The 14,458-nt window shown below is 46.6% G+C and overlaps 2 protein-coding genes across 5 annotated transcripts in view; both read left to right on the forward strand.

The window, feature by feature from the left end:
• Positions 1–6,173, forward strand: part of PDPK1 (3-phosphoinositide dependent protein kinase 1) — a 48,146-nt gene extending 41,973 nt beyond the window's left edge. The window contains exon 14 of the mRNA XM_073555188.1: positions 2,536–6,173. Within this exon, the coding sequence (XP_073411289.1) occupies positions 2,536–2,649 (114 nt within the window). The 3' untranslated portion in view covers positions 2,650–6,173. The remainder of the gene's footprint in view (positions 1–2,535) is intronic.
• A 5,878-nt stretch (positions 6,174–12,051) lies between these two features.
• The window catches only part of LOC141058972 (BTB/POZ domain-containing protein KCTD5), a 31,887-nt gene continuing 29,480 nt past the window's right edge, over positions 12,052–14,458 (forward strand). Inside the window, exon 1 of one of the 4 annotated variants that reach the window (XM_073555189.1) lies at positions 12,052–12,428. In XM_073555189.1, the coding sequence (XP_073411290.1) occupies positions 12,198–12,428 (231 nt within the window). In that variant the 5' untranslated portion in view covers positions 12,052–12,197. The remainder of the gene's footprint in view (positions 12,429–14,458) is intronic. The other 3 variants (XM_073555190.1, XM_073555191.1, XM_073555192.1) reach the window with 3 other exon arrangements.

A 14,458-nucleotide genomic window follows, 5' to 3' on the forward strand; every position in this document is an offset into this window, starting at 1 on the left:
CAGGCGTAATAGGTAGCGGTGGGCCTGCAGCAGAGATCCCCTGAAGGGTTGGGCATAAGTAAACTGCACTGATTGGCTGCAGATATTAGGGAATAACTGCCGAGGAGAGCTAATCCCTGCCCCAGAGCCGAGCCTACCGAGATTCTGTGCGAGCAGCAGAAGAAAACGCCGAAGTGTCCCCCAAGCAGCGCAGGAAGGAGTGGTTCAGGCATCAGGAAACGCTGTTCCCCTCTGTGCTGGGAGATGGGGGCGGAGCTTAGCGGCCGCGCCGTGATTGGTTAATAGCGACTGGGGAGGGCATGGCAGAAGAGGGGGCTGGCATCCAAGAGAGAAAGAAGCCCTGTGATGGGCTAGAAAGGGCGCGCTGAAAAGAGCGCGCTCAGGAAGGGGGGAGGGAGAGCAGAGGAATTCCCCGCGCTAAGGGGAAAGTGAAAGTGAATGTGCCTCCCACCCTGACGGCGCCGCAGCCCCATGCCCGACATACCGCGCTAAGGATGATCTGACCAGGTCCTGACTCTGCGGTGAGTGAGGGGATCCCCGTAGACTCCCTGGCTAGAGCAGGGAAAGTGAGGAAGGCAAGTGGCTGAGCGCACGACAGGCAGAAAAGGGCGGGAGATTCAAACTTGTGGAACTGCAAAACAAGGTCCCTTCTTCTCCCATGTCACTGGAGCTTATGCGGGGCCGGAGGGAACGTACAGGCACTTACCTGACGTCCCAGAAGAGGATGACCACAGGGACCCACGGGGAAACGGCAGGCCGCTGGGAGGGGAAGGAGTCCTCTGTACCCGCATCCTGCAGAAGACGGCTTGAAACACCTGCGATCGCCGTCTTCCTCTCAGCCCTGTCCCGAGAAAGGGGTGAGGAGGGGGATTCGGCAAGGACCAGCCACCTGTCCTCAACCCTAATCACCAGAAGGTGATAGGGGAAAGTCCTGCCTGCGGTACTGAGAGTTGCGATGTGGGTGACACCACACTGCTCGCTCAGCCGCATGATATGGGAAATCAGGGTGATAACTATACCCTGTTTCCCGATGGAAAAGAACCTAAAAGAGAAAAGAGGGAAAAATTAAAAAGTTCAAACTAAACCTGAAAGGAAAATTGGATTAAAACTGCGGATCTGGGGAGATCCCGGTCCGCCTCCTACAGACACTAAGCACAAACTGAGGTGCTTGGTGCCTGTCGGTGGGTGTATACTGCCGGGGAGGAGCTAATTTTCTTGTTTTTGCATAGTGTCAGCCTCCTAGCAGCAGCAGCATACACCCATGGTATTCTGTGTCCCCCAATAAGGTGATAAAGAAATAAATGTGGTCATAGACCTGGACCTCATGGGCAGATTTCCTAGCACCACCACCCCTCCAACCAAGTAGCTGAAGCCACAGTGCGCCACCTTCACCTGTATGGGCTTGCCTTAAAGGGAATGTGTTATCAGAAAAGTAATTAGCGTTAAAATTGGATTTAGATGTTAACTTATTAATATTCTCCGTATCACTATCTTTAAGTAAAAGAGAAATTTTGCAATTTTCAAACTGGCAACTAGGTCTTATACTAGACGGACACTTCATGTTCTGTATAGATGGCTTTTCAGCTGTCTCATTGTAATCATAGACAGTATTAGAACAACTGATACCCCCTCTATATATAGTATGTAAAAACCAGATCGACCATTCGCAATAGTTGGTGTCACAGCTCACCACCTCCTCCTGTACAATGACAACACCTCCTATATACAGTAAAATAACAAGATCCAGCATTCACAATAAATGTCACAGCTCACCTTCTCCCTCTCCTGTATAATGACTGTACAGTGTATAACATAGGATCCATCATTCACAATAGGTGATGTCACAGTTCACCACCTCCTCCTGTACAATGACTGATGGCACAGGATCCAAAAAACAAACCAGAAAAACAGCCTTGCCAAAACCAAGTCAGATCAATGCACAAGCAAGATATGCGGGGGCAGCACAGGTGCTAAATACTGATGGAAGCAGCCACTCGCAAACCTACCAATTCATGGAGGGGGTGGGCTGCCTAGTAAACAATTCACACAACTGAGGCTTGAATAGAAAGCCAGTCACTGTGCTGCCCCCCCAACTTTATAGTGGGGGTTTGCTGCAAGTTGCTTGTGCATTTGTGATCCGATTTGGTGTTAAGGCTGTTTTTTCTGGTTTGTCTTGTGAATTTCTGTCCTTTAGGTTGCTGTGTAGCACAGGATCCACCATTCACAGTAGGCGATAGTACATCTCACCTCCTCCTGTACTTTGATCTTTTTTCCAGAATAGAGCATGCACAGATAACGCCTATGTGAACAATTGGAGTCTAAGTGAGTCCATGTGAAGAACAGGAAAAATGATTAAATTTTCTTATATACATATGAAACTAAAATAATCCAAAAAATTTATATATACACATTCCCTTTAAAGACCTGTCCTAAAAATGAAAAATGTCCTGTATGTGACTATTACCATTAGGATCTGTATGAGTTTACCCACAAGCGTGGTTTTCCTCTCCTAACATTTCCATCTTCCCTCCGCAGCCTAACCGAACATATTACCTGATGGACCCTAGTGGAAACGCACACAAGTGGTGCAAAAAGATCCAGGAAGTTTGGCGGCACAGATACCAGAATCACCAAAACAGCAGCAAATAGCGATGTCTCTTCCACGTCTCGCAAGCTTCCCTCGTGCTGCTAGAGTCCCGGATTCAACAGATGAGCTTTACATAGCAGAAAAGAAGAGAAAGCCTTCTCCACTCACCGAGCCGCCATCTCCACCACAAAGCCGAACACCTCCACGTGGACAGATATGGAATCCAGGGTTCACCTCGCTTCTTCTCTGTGCTTCTGTTGAGTTACGACATGCATATCGTTGCTGTGGTGATTATTTTTTTTCTTTTCTTTTTGCTTTTGTGCACACCAGCTCTATAGCTTCTGCAACCTAGTGGGTAGGCCTCGCTACGCCAGCTTATCGTACAGTCGGTAGAAAAAAAAACCACACAGATCATTGTACTCGTGCACATGTGAGAATCTCATATACGGTAGTCCATGGGACCTTCAGCTTGCCTATTTTTTTTGTTTCTTGGTATTTGGCAGTGAGCTAGTCTGATCAGGGGAGCTGAACAGTACGGGATAGATAACGCGTGGCCTCGGCTCCATCCAAGGGATCTACTGTCTTACTTCCGTTCATAGTGCATTCGATAAGGTCAAACACGTCGCTTCCAGATCTTCTCGTCTTAGGTGGTACTTCTACTTTAGTAATGAACTGTGCACCACACAGACTTAGAAATAATGAGAAGCAGGGGAAGAAAAACAAGTGTCGACCGTAGCACTGAATATATTATCGTACATTTTATTTATACATATATATAGAGATAAATATAAAATTGTAAAGAAGAAAATCCTATATCCTAGATTTTATCTTCGGTCCGAAAGTGCGTCCTGATGTAGCCGTAGAGCTCCCGGCTGCTCAAAGACCAATCGAAAAGGAGATCTCTTGGCACCATATTGGATTTTAGGCCTTTTTTTTTTTTTTTTTGGGTGGTTTATAAGAAGAGAAATATAGGAATGCTAAAGACTGTTCTACTGACTACAGTAACATATACCCACAGATGTTTTACCATAGAGCTATGTCCGTTCATGGGCTTAAATCTGCCTGCTGCTATTTAAACCCATATATATTATTGCTTTCTTATTTTCTTTCAGTTTGAGATAAAAAAATAAATAAATAAAATATATTTACACACCCATAATCTGTTGTGTATAAAATGTGTGTAATACATATATATTTTTCATTACATATTTATTATACACAACAGACAATGGGTGTATAAATAAATATAAAATATATTTTATACACCCTTAATCTGTTGTGTATAAAATGTGAGTAATATATGTATATATACAATGTAATAAATGTGTAATAAAATAAATGTATATATTGTTACATGTATTTATTGCATTATATATATATATATATATATATATATATATATATATATATATATACATATTAAAAAATATATATAATTTGAAATATATATGTATATTTATAATTAGTAATGGAGAAATATGTAATTATGTCACACATTTTATACACCAGAGATTGTGGGTGTAAAAATATATTACACACACAAACAAATCAGTCACTTACTTCTCAAAAAGGATTTACGGTACTTGTCAAACCCCAAAATATCAGTTCATGAATCACTTTCCTTTAGGGGGTCAAAACATTTCTGCAAATAGGCAAAAAAGTAAAAGATAATAGGTTGTGATGGAGGTGGAAGACCACTGACTGGCATAGAGTTTAGGCAGATGTGTGATTTAGACCGGGGTTACACTTGCGAGAGACTCGCACCTCAATACCCGACACACGGCACCAGAATGTGCGGCTGCATGTCTTTCTATGCAGCTGAACGCTCCGGTCCGAACAGCCAGCGGTATTGAGGTGAGACTCGTGCAAGTTTCTCACATTGCACTCACAAGTGTGACCCCGGCCTTACTATGAGTGCAGCTAGTGTGATCGGTGCATCGGAGGCTGTGTTCTTCGGTCTTGGACATCTTGGAGGATGTATGAAGCGAGGATTTTTTTTTTTTTTTTTAAATCTGTGTTGTTTTTCCATAAACTGTGCCCCTTCTGTGTATTGGTAGTTTGTGGTACTGAAGCTTGGCCCCATACAAGTGAACAAGGCTGAGCTGCAGTACCAAAAGTGGCCAATAGGGGGTAGGATGAAATTAGAAGAAAAAAAATATAGCTGTTAAATTTTTTTTTTTTTTTTTCCACGAAAACAGCGCCACTCTTGTGTATTGGCTGCTTCTGGTATTGCAGCTAAGCCCCATTTTAAGTGAACAAGGCTGAGCTGCCGTACCAGACAATGGACAGTAGTGGCTCTGGTTTAATCTCATACACCCTATTTAAGGCCATGGACATGCTGTAGTATGCTACAAACCAGTCTTAGAGGAGTATCATGGATGAATAGCACAGCCGGCTGTGCTGGCGTTCCATAATATAAATCAATAAAAAAAAGAATTGTCCTTGGGCTCCTTTTATATCCCTCTTTTTCTTATTTTTGGAAGGGCCTTTTATAGAGGTAATTCATCATCCAACATGGTCGCCCCCATTACTAGCCTTCAGGTAAGTCGACAATGGGATTTCTGACACTGACGCAATGGGGGGTCTCTATAGTACTTAGATACTTTTTTTTTTTTTTTTTTTTTTTTGGCACGGTAGCGGGACCCCGAATCCTAACGCTGGTTAATGTTGACATTACCCACAGCTGGATGCGTAGCTATCAGACTACTTTAGGATCTACCCAGAGCGACCCCCCCCCCCCCCCCATACTACGGCTGGTAACATTGACGCCTATGCTGCTCAAAAGGAACGCACATGCAACTTGCACAGTGACCTTTAAAGCAAGATAGATAATTGTTAGAATTTTTTTACTAATTATATTCTGTGACGCAGCCAAGTCTACAAGCCCGATGGTGGTGTAGGGGAGGGGGGGATAAATCGCTTAAAAGACCACAGTTTAGGTTTAACACAGTGTCTGCTAATATGCCTCGATCGGTGGCAGAATTTATAGTACTGCTGAAATTTTAGCTACGGAATTTAGGAAAAAAAATGTAAAAAATTTTCTTGATAGTAAGTTGGCTTTCCTTTCTGGTTGGTGGCAGTTTTTTTTTTTTTTTTTTTCTGGTTTGTCGCTGACTGTAACTGTGATGTACAGGCTAAGCTTAAAGAAATTACAAAATAAAAAAAATGATGAAAACAAATAATGCAATGATAGGATATTCACTTTTTTTTGTATTTTTATTCTCGTATAAGGTTATTTGCTGGCTAAATGTTGGCCTCTAGTTCAGTCTGTGTTATTTAAATTCTAATATATGAATTATTTGGATTGAATTCATGTTCTGGGCCACGATGTTGTATGTATTGATGTACAGCCATGAATGTGAATAATTATTGTAAACTATATTTTACAACTTTTTTTTGTTTTCTGGCTTTATTATATAAATTTTCTATTTGGTCAATGATTTAATCATATTTCTCATAATTTAATTTTTTTTTTTTTTTGTTCTTTCCAAATATTTGTGCCCCTAGATGTAGTAACTGAATGAGAAATTTTTCACATATGCTCGATTTAGTCTTGTAATAAAAAGCATGTAGGGTTATAGGTGTACATGTCGTCTGTTTCTTTATTTATGGGTGAAAGGTGGTCTTACATTTATGATCCCCTCCTGGCTTTTGCTTTTAAGTGTACAAAAAAAAAAAAAAAAAAACCTGAATGTGGAAACCCAGCTATACGGAGCGTTTCCACCCCAGAAATGTATGCCACGTCGTGTAGCAGGCCGTGCATGAGGCACTGGTGTATGTGCCCCATGGTAACGATGCATCATACGCACAGTTGGGCCTCATTCACACGTCTGGGTTTTTTTTTTTTGTCCTTTCACATATGAGAAAAACAGACCAAGTTTCATCAGAGTTTGGTCTGAGTGTCATCATTTTTTTTTTTTCTTTTCTTTTTTTTTTTTTCCAAGGGGGGGAAAAATAAGCTCCGTGAAAATCGGACCACACTCAGAAGGCATGCGAGTGCTAATTTTTTATTTTTTTCCACGAACCCTTAGACTTGCATTGTCTATTTTGATCTGACACTCGGATCCAAATTGGACATGGTTCTGGTGCTGCGTTCATGAGCTTATGGTGCCTAAGGGTGGTTCTGATCTTGTACACATGTAGCGATCCTTATTAATGTGTTTCATGACTATGTTAAAACTTAAAGTGAGAGATTTGAGGTTATGAGGAGGATTTGGCAAGTCCCCTGATCCAAAATAGTGTAAGGCCGGGGTCACACTTGCTAGTTCAATGTGAGAAACTCACGCCTCAATACCTGGCCTTTGCGACCAGAGTGGGCGGCTGCATGTATTTCTACGCTGCTGAATGCTCTGGTCCCGAGTGCCGGTGGCAGTACCCGGTATTGAGGCGAGAGACTCGCATTGCACTCACAAGTGTGACCCGGGCCTTAGTTGGCCTGTGTTCATATTGATGATTTTTATTTTTTTTTTTTTAAGCAGAAATTCTCCGGATCCTTCTCAAAAACTCAATTTGGTTTTGTTGATGTATTAAGGCATTGATGGTTGTTCTGGTCATGTGTTCATGTAACTACTTTAAAAAAAAAATTTGCGCCCTTTGGGATTGGTTCAGCATGGTAATTGTGGCCCTTGAAAAAAAAAAAAAAAATGTTGTGCACCCCTGCCTATGAGGCTGTTGAGTTCTGGTCAGGAGGCCGGCGGCCTGTCCAAACATTCTGTATTTTGCTTATGAATGTCATATAAGACGTCTCTCTTCTGTCTGGAACTGTTCCATAAAAAATGGACAGCACATGTATGACATTCATGTGCTGTTTTTTTTTTTTGTTTTTTTTTAAATTTCAGTCACTGATCAAACTCGCCAAGACAAGTCAGTCGGTCCGTGAGAGCAAGCGGACAGCACATGCACGCTGCCAGGGTTTTGTGTGTAGCATATGTTGTTTACTGTTTCAGGATATGTGCACACAGTCCTTTTTTGCTGAGTATTTGGAGCAGAAAATGAGCAGAAACTCAGTTCTTTAAAGGAGTTTAGAATTTATGAGGCGGATTTGCAGAGTTTTCGCTCAGGTTTATGCTCCAAAACTTCCTTTAAAAAGCAAAACAAAACTCCATGTGCACATAGCCTAATGGCTGAAAGTTTGAAATGTATTTTTCTTTTATATGTAATGTACATATCTATGAGAAAAATGGATGCCACCCTGAGGCTACGTGCACACGCTGCGGTTTTGGCCGCAGCAGTTCTGCAGTGTACAGTAGCATGATCTGCTGTGCAAATGCTGCGGATTTTTAACTGCAGAAAAGCTGCGGTTTTGAATCCGCAGAAAGAAATGACATGTCACTTCTTTTCTGTGGATTCTGCTGCGGTTTACCATCTCCTCCATTGTAGAGATGATAAACCGCAGGTCATTTTACCTGCGGTTCCGCAGATACAAATCCGCAAACCAATCCGCATCGTGTGCACTTAGCCTGATGGTAACTATAGACACAAGGACCAAAAATGAATGTGGAAGATCTGAATTTTCATTAACGAAAATTCTGTTCCAAACACACAACACATGCAGGGATTGTCAAGCAGCCGTGGGGACTTGAACATATTTTTGAGCATGCTGAAGTTACTCGGTTAGCCCCCGAGCATGCTCAGATAACACCTTATCCCAGCACGCTCGCTCATCACTAATAAAGGACTCTTGTTGCAGACACAGGTCACAACGTGACGCCATGGGAGATCATTACATACAAAGTGTCACTTTGATTTTAGGGCTCTGCAACACGTCACCGCTACCTTAATCTGTAGCAGAGGTGTACACATCATTAAAGGGGTATTCTCATCTCTTTAGGTAATGGCATATACAAGCAGCGTGACTCCAAGTGCATGGAGCCAACTTCTGGGAGTGCCATTATGAAATGGAGGAGCTAAATGAGCTCTGTTTTCCCCCTCATGCTCGCTCCTCTTACGCTGCTCCCGGTGCCTGGCACCGATCTCGGGTCAACAGCGCCGCAGCCAATCGGTAAGCTCCGTGGCTCTGAGGGGGTGTTCTGTTTAAGTAGGCAGAGCCACCAAGCTCCCTGATTTGCGGTCTACAGCGGTGACAGTCGCAGTCAATGCCAGACACGGAGCAACAGCAGAGGCTCGTCTGTGGACCTGGGGAAGGTGAGTGCAGTTCGGTTTGTTATTTTTTATTATACTGCAGCCAGGTCAGAACATTGTATTAAATGGGGAAAGTCTTTATCCAGCACTACATGTATTTACTGTGCAGTTGGATTTGTGATATCTAATTTTTTATACCTTAAAATCTATGACTGATAAGACTGCCCACCCCATGATCACTGTCTTATCTCAAATCTCTATCTCTGAAGACAAAAACAAATTCTTTGAGCAAAAAGCGTGGCAAGAGCACAGTAAGTTCTAGAAACAGCATGTCCACCACCCGGTCCTACAGGAAGTCACCCTGATTTCACTCTTCACCCGATTACCCTGTGAGATATGCAGATCACCTTTTTTCGGGGTCTTAAGTCCTACAGTTCAAATCATAAAAAATGAAAGGGCCGTGCTGAGCAATCACGGTGAGGAGTCTTCATTGTCACAGTCCTGGCCGGGATGGTAGGTAGAGAGTAACAGAAACCGCAATGCACATGGAGGGCAAGTAGAGAATGACAGACTACACTCTACACATGGAGGGCAGGTAGAGAGTGACAGACCCAGCACGACACTGAGGACAGGTAGCGAGTGTCAGACTACACATGGAGGACAGGAAGAGAGTGACAGACCTCACAATACACATAGTTACATAGTTATTAAGGTTGAAGTCCATCTAGTTCAACCCATATCCTATCCTAACTTGCCCTAACATTGATCCAGAGGAAGGCAAAAAAAACCCATGTGGCAAACAGTAAGCTTCACACTGGGGAAAAAAAAATTCCTTCCTGACCACATACGGCAATCAGACTAGCTCCCTGGATCAATGCAATATTAAGGAAACTAGTGTATATACCCTGTAATATACTTTTCAAGAAAGGCATCCAGTCCCTTCTTAAATTTTAGTAGGGAATCACTCATTACAACATCATGGCAGAGAGTTCCATAGTCTCACTGCTCTTACAGTAAAGAATCTGCATCTGTAAGTATGCTTAAACCTTCTTTCCTCCAGACGTAGAGGATGCCCCCTTGTCCCCGTCACAGGTCTAAGAGTAAAAAGATCATTAGAAAGGACTTTGTACTGTCCCCGTATATATATTTATACATTGTAATAAGATCACCCCTAAGCCTTCAATTTTCCAAACTAAATAACCCCAAGTGTAATAACCTGTCTTGGTATTGCAGACCCCCTAGTTCCCTAATAACCTTGGTCGCACTTCTCTGCACCCGCTCCAGTTCAGCTATGTCTTATACACCGGAGACCAGAACTGCACACCGTATTCTAAGTGTGGTCGCACTAGTGACTTGTATATAGGTAAAATTATGTTCTCCTCATGAGCATCTATGCCTCTTTTAATGCATCCCATTATTTTATTTGCCTTTGCAGCAGCCGCCTGACACTGGCCACCAGATGTGAGTTTGTTGTCCACCCAGGTCTTTCAGTGATAGTTTTGCCCAGTGCTTTACAATTAAGCACATAATAATACATCTTGTTTGTTCTACCCAAGTGCATGACCTTACATTTATCCCCATTAAATAAAGCTCATTTGCCATTTATCAGCCCAAGCGTCTAGTTCACAAAGGGCTGGTAAGAGTGACAGACCCCACCACCACCACACATGGGGGGCAGGGAGAGATTGACAGGCGTGGCACTAAACATGGAGTACAGGCAGACCACACACAAGGAACAGGTAGAGTGGCAGATGTGACACTAAACATGGAGTACAGGTAGAGAGTGCAGACCTTGCACTACACATGAGGAACAGCTAGAGAATGGTACAGTAGCATTTAGAGAGTTACAGACCGGCGTCTGCCCCCATCCTGAGGCCTGTAAGAGCAATGATGATCCATGGTACATAAAACTCACAATGTCCTGCTCTCCAAACTTTCTGAGGCAGGAACATAAGCACAAAACTATGTGACCGTGTGACCGGGGCTGGCCTATGCGTCCCCGTTTCTAAACAGTGTTTGTACCAAGTGAATGGTTTTATTGTATTTTTGTGAATTAATATGAGAATCTGCATAGAGTTCCAAAGGCACTAATGTAAGTGGTTAGTGTATAATGTTCTTCATGTATAGGGAATGTCTAAGATTAAGTTTAATGTATATAAAGCATAGCATAGGACTTGGGGACTCAGGCTTCTTTTACACTTACTGTGTTTTTTGCTGCCCGTTTTTGCGGGCTGTATTGCCGTGATTTTCACGGTCTCCTGCAAAAGCGGGCCACAAAAAACCATCTCGGATCGCCATTTTTCCCGTTTTGACAAATTTGTGGGGAAGAATACGGTGTACCGCAAAAACAAGCTACCGTAGTTTTTGCGGCAGTGCGCACCATTGAATTCTATTGCGGTTGTGTCCGTAAGCCGTGAAAAATATAGAGCAAGCTCGATATTTTTTTTACGGCCGTATATAATGCCCTCATGGCGTTCCGATGAATTTTTGCGGGTTGATTTTGCAGCCCCATAGAAATCTATTGGGGGCCGCAAAAATGGTCTGCAAAAACACGGTAAGTGTAAAAGAAGCCTTAGAAAGGGGGGAAGATATTTTGGGGGGCACATTAGGTATAATAAGTTTAGTGCATACTGTTAGAGGGTAGTGACTGAAGTTACATAGGTGAAAGGCGAGGCCTGCGCAGCAACCATCTGCTGAGGCAGACAGAGAAAGGAGCCAGCTGGTGATCGGTCCAGCTCAAAGTGGGAGGGGTTATGGCCAGTTAAAGGCAATGACTTCCTGGCTTAGGAGGAGAGTTCATTGGTGACAGTTGCTAGGGTGAGTTCAAGGTGCAGTGGGCTGAAGCATAGCGGCCATTCCTGCAACGTCCGGAGCCGAGTCGGGGGCGATGGAGAGCACCACCCAGTGGACGATGAGCGTGGAGCCGCATGAGCGAAACGTTGCGGATCTGTGGCATCCTGTAGAGCCGGATTGGGAAACTCTGGGGCTGAACAGGTGTTCTGTGTGGAGGACCCCAGTGATGGAGGCGGCTTCCAAGCATGTGACGCGGGGCGCGCCTGCATGGGGTAATGCATCCCCCGAGAGCGCTGCGACCCCTCATCCAACACAGCGTCAGCTGAGGGAAATAGTAATGCATTGTTATAGCGCCACTTAGTCCATGGCGGCCCATTTTGCATAGTTGTAGCTTCCACTGTGGCACCAGTTTGGAGACGGCTCAAGACGTTTTAATTAAAGCCACTGAAAGCACATGTACGAAAAAAAGAAAACTGTGTCCGGGGCTCAGCTGGCTCTAATACTGACTCCGCCGGTAACCTAAGAGGCAGGAGGGAGAAACACTGTCTCCCGGCTTCGTTAGAACAGGTTCCAGCGCTTACTTCCGGTCAGTGTAACGCTGTATTCTGTCCCCTGCCTGCGCTGACGTCACTTCCACTTCCGGTATATCGTCAACAACGCGCCCAGCCCGAAGGAGGGGGGAAGCTATTAAAGGCCGGACACTTCCGGGGCTGTCAGTGGCAGGCTGGTGACGGATATGGCGGAGAATAGTTGCGAGTTGAACGGCTCCGGAGCGGCGCTGTGTCGGCGGTGCACGGCGGCCACCACGCCCGGGGAGAGGGGCAGCACGCCGGGCGGAGTGTCCAAGTGGGTCCGGCTAAATGTCGGGGGGACGTGTTTCCTGACCACACGGCAGACCCTCTGCAGGGACCCCAAATCCTTCCTGTACCGATTATGTCAGGCGGATCCGGACCTGGACTCTGATAAGGTTTGTGCTCTGCCAGGGGCACTATGGGGGATGCTGGGGGACTGTAAGTACCAGCATGTCTACAAATGCCACTCCCGTTATTGGTTGCTGTTGGGAGTAGTAATAAAGATCCTAAGGGGGCGTCAGGGGCTAAACATGGGTGCGGGCAGCTAGAGGGGCTGTCTGCCAGGGGGCATGGGTGACACAGCCAAGTGCTACCGGGCAGGAGGTTCTGAGGGTCCCAGGGATGTATACCCCCTTACACCCACCAAACATGACCCCCAACCATCTAATAGTATCCAGCCGTGTGGCATCGAGGGCGGACTGGGCTGTACCGGCTTGTAACGTGTCTGGTGCTTCTAATGTAAATATCATGGTGTGCATGGGGGGGTGCACTCTTTGCTGGGGAGGGGGTTGCACTCTGTGCCAGGAGGCCTGTGTATGTGGGGTGGGGGGGTGTTTGCCCACGTGTCGGGAGGTGTATGTGGGGGGGGGGGTGTTTGCCCGTGTGTCGGGAGGTGTATGTGGGGGGGGGGGGGTGTTTGCCCGTGTGTCGGGAGGTGTATGTGGGGGGGGGGGGGTGTTTGCTCGTGTGTCGGGAGGTGTGTGGGGGGGGGGTGTTTGCCCGTGTGTCGGGAGGTGTATGTGGGGGGGGGGGGGGTGTTTGCCCGTGTGTCGGGAGGTGTGTGTGGGGGGGGGTGTTTGCCCGTGTGTCGGGAGGTGTATGTGGGGTGGGGGGGTGTTTGCCCATGTGTCGGGAGGTGTATGTGGGGGGGGGGGGGTGTTTGCCCATGTGTCGGGAGGTGTATGTGGGGGGGGGGGGTGTTTGCCCGTGTGTCGGGAGGTGTATGTGGGGGGGGGGGGTGTTTGCCCGTGTGTCGGGAGGTGTGTGGGGGGGGGGGTTTGCCCGTGTGTCGGGAGGTGTATGTGGGGGGGGGGGGTGTTTGCCCGTGTGTCGGGAGGTGTGTGTGGGGGGGGGGGTGTTTGCCCGTGTGTCGGGAGGTGTGTGTGTGTGGGGGGGGGGGTGTTTGCCCGTGTGTCGGGAGGTGTGTGTGTGGGGGGGGGGGGGTGTTTGCCCGTGTGTCGGGAGGTGTATGTGTGTGGGGGGGGGGTGTTTGCCCGTGTGTCGGGAGGTGTATGTGTGTGGGGGGGGGGTGTTTGCCCGTGTGTCGGGAGGTGTATGTGTGTGTGGGGGGGGGGGTGTTTGCCCGTGTGTCGGGAGGTGTATGTGGGGGGGGGGGTGTTTGCCCGTGTGTCGGGAGGTGTATGTGGGGGGTTTGCCGTGTGTGTGTCTCTGCCCCGTGTGCCGGGAGGTGTATGTGGGGGGTTTGCCGTGTGTGTCTCTGCCCCGTGTGCCAGGAGGTGTTGTTGCTGGGGAGGGGGGATGCACTCTGTGCCAGGAGGTCTATGTATGGGGGGGGGGGGGGATGTTTGCCCCGTGTGTCGGGAGGTGTGTGTGGGCTTGGTTCGCCTCATGCCTGGAGAGGTGTGTGTGTGTTTGCCCCGTGTCGGGAGGTGTGGGGGGGGTTGCCCTGTGTGTGTGTGGTTTGCCTGGTTTGCCGTGTGTGTGTGTGTGTGTGTGGTTTGCCGTGTGTGTGTGTGTGGTTTGCCGTGTGTGTGTGTGTGGTTTGCCGTGTGTGGTTTGCCTGGTGTGTGTGTGTGTGTGTGGTTTGCCTGGTGTGTGTGTGTGTGTGTGGTTTGCCTGGTGTGTGTGTGTGTGTGGTTTGCCTGGTGTGTGTGTGTGTGTGTGGTTTGCCTGGTGTGTGTGTGTGTGTGTGGTTTGCCTGGTGTGTGTGTGTGTGTGTGGTTTGCCTGGTGTGTGTGTGTGTGTGGTTTGCCTGGTGTGTGTGTGTGTGTGGTTTGCCTGGTGTGTGTGTGTGTGTGTGGTTTGCCTGGTGTGTGTGTGTGTGTGTGGTTTGCCTGGTGTGTGTGTGTGGTTTGCCTGGTGTGTGTGTGTGGTTTGCCTGGTGTGTGTGTGTGGTTTGCCTGGTGTGTGTGTGTGTGTGTGGTTTGCCTGGTGTGTGTGTGTGTGTGGTTTGCCTGGTGTGTGT

Source organism: Dendrobates tinctorius, unplaced genomic scaffold (genome assembly GCF_039654945.1).
Source record: "Dendrobates tinctorius isolate UK_male_01 unplaced genomic scaffold, ASM3965494v1 ptg000222l, whole genome shotgun sequence".
NCBI lineage: Eukaryota > Metazoa > Chordata > Amphibia > Anura > Dendrobatidae > Dendrobates > Dendrobates tinctorius.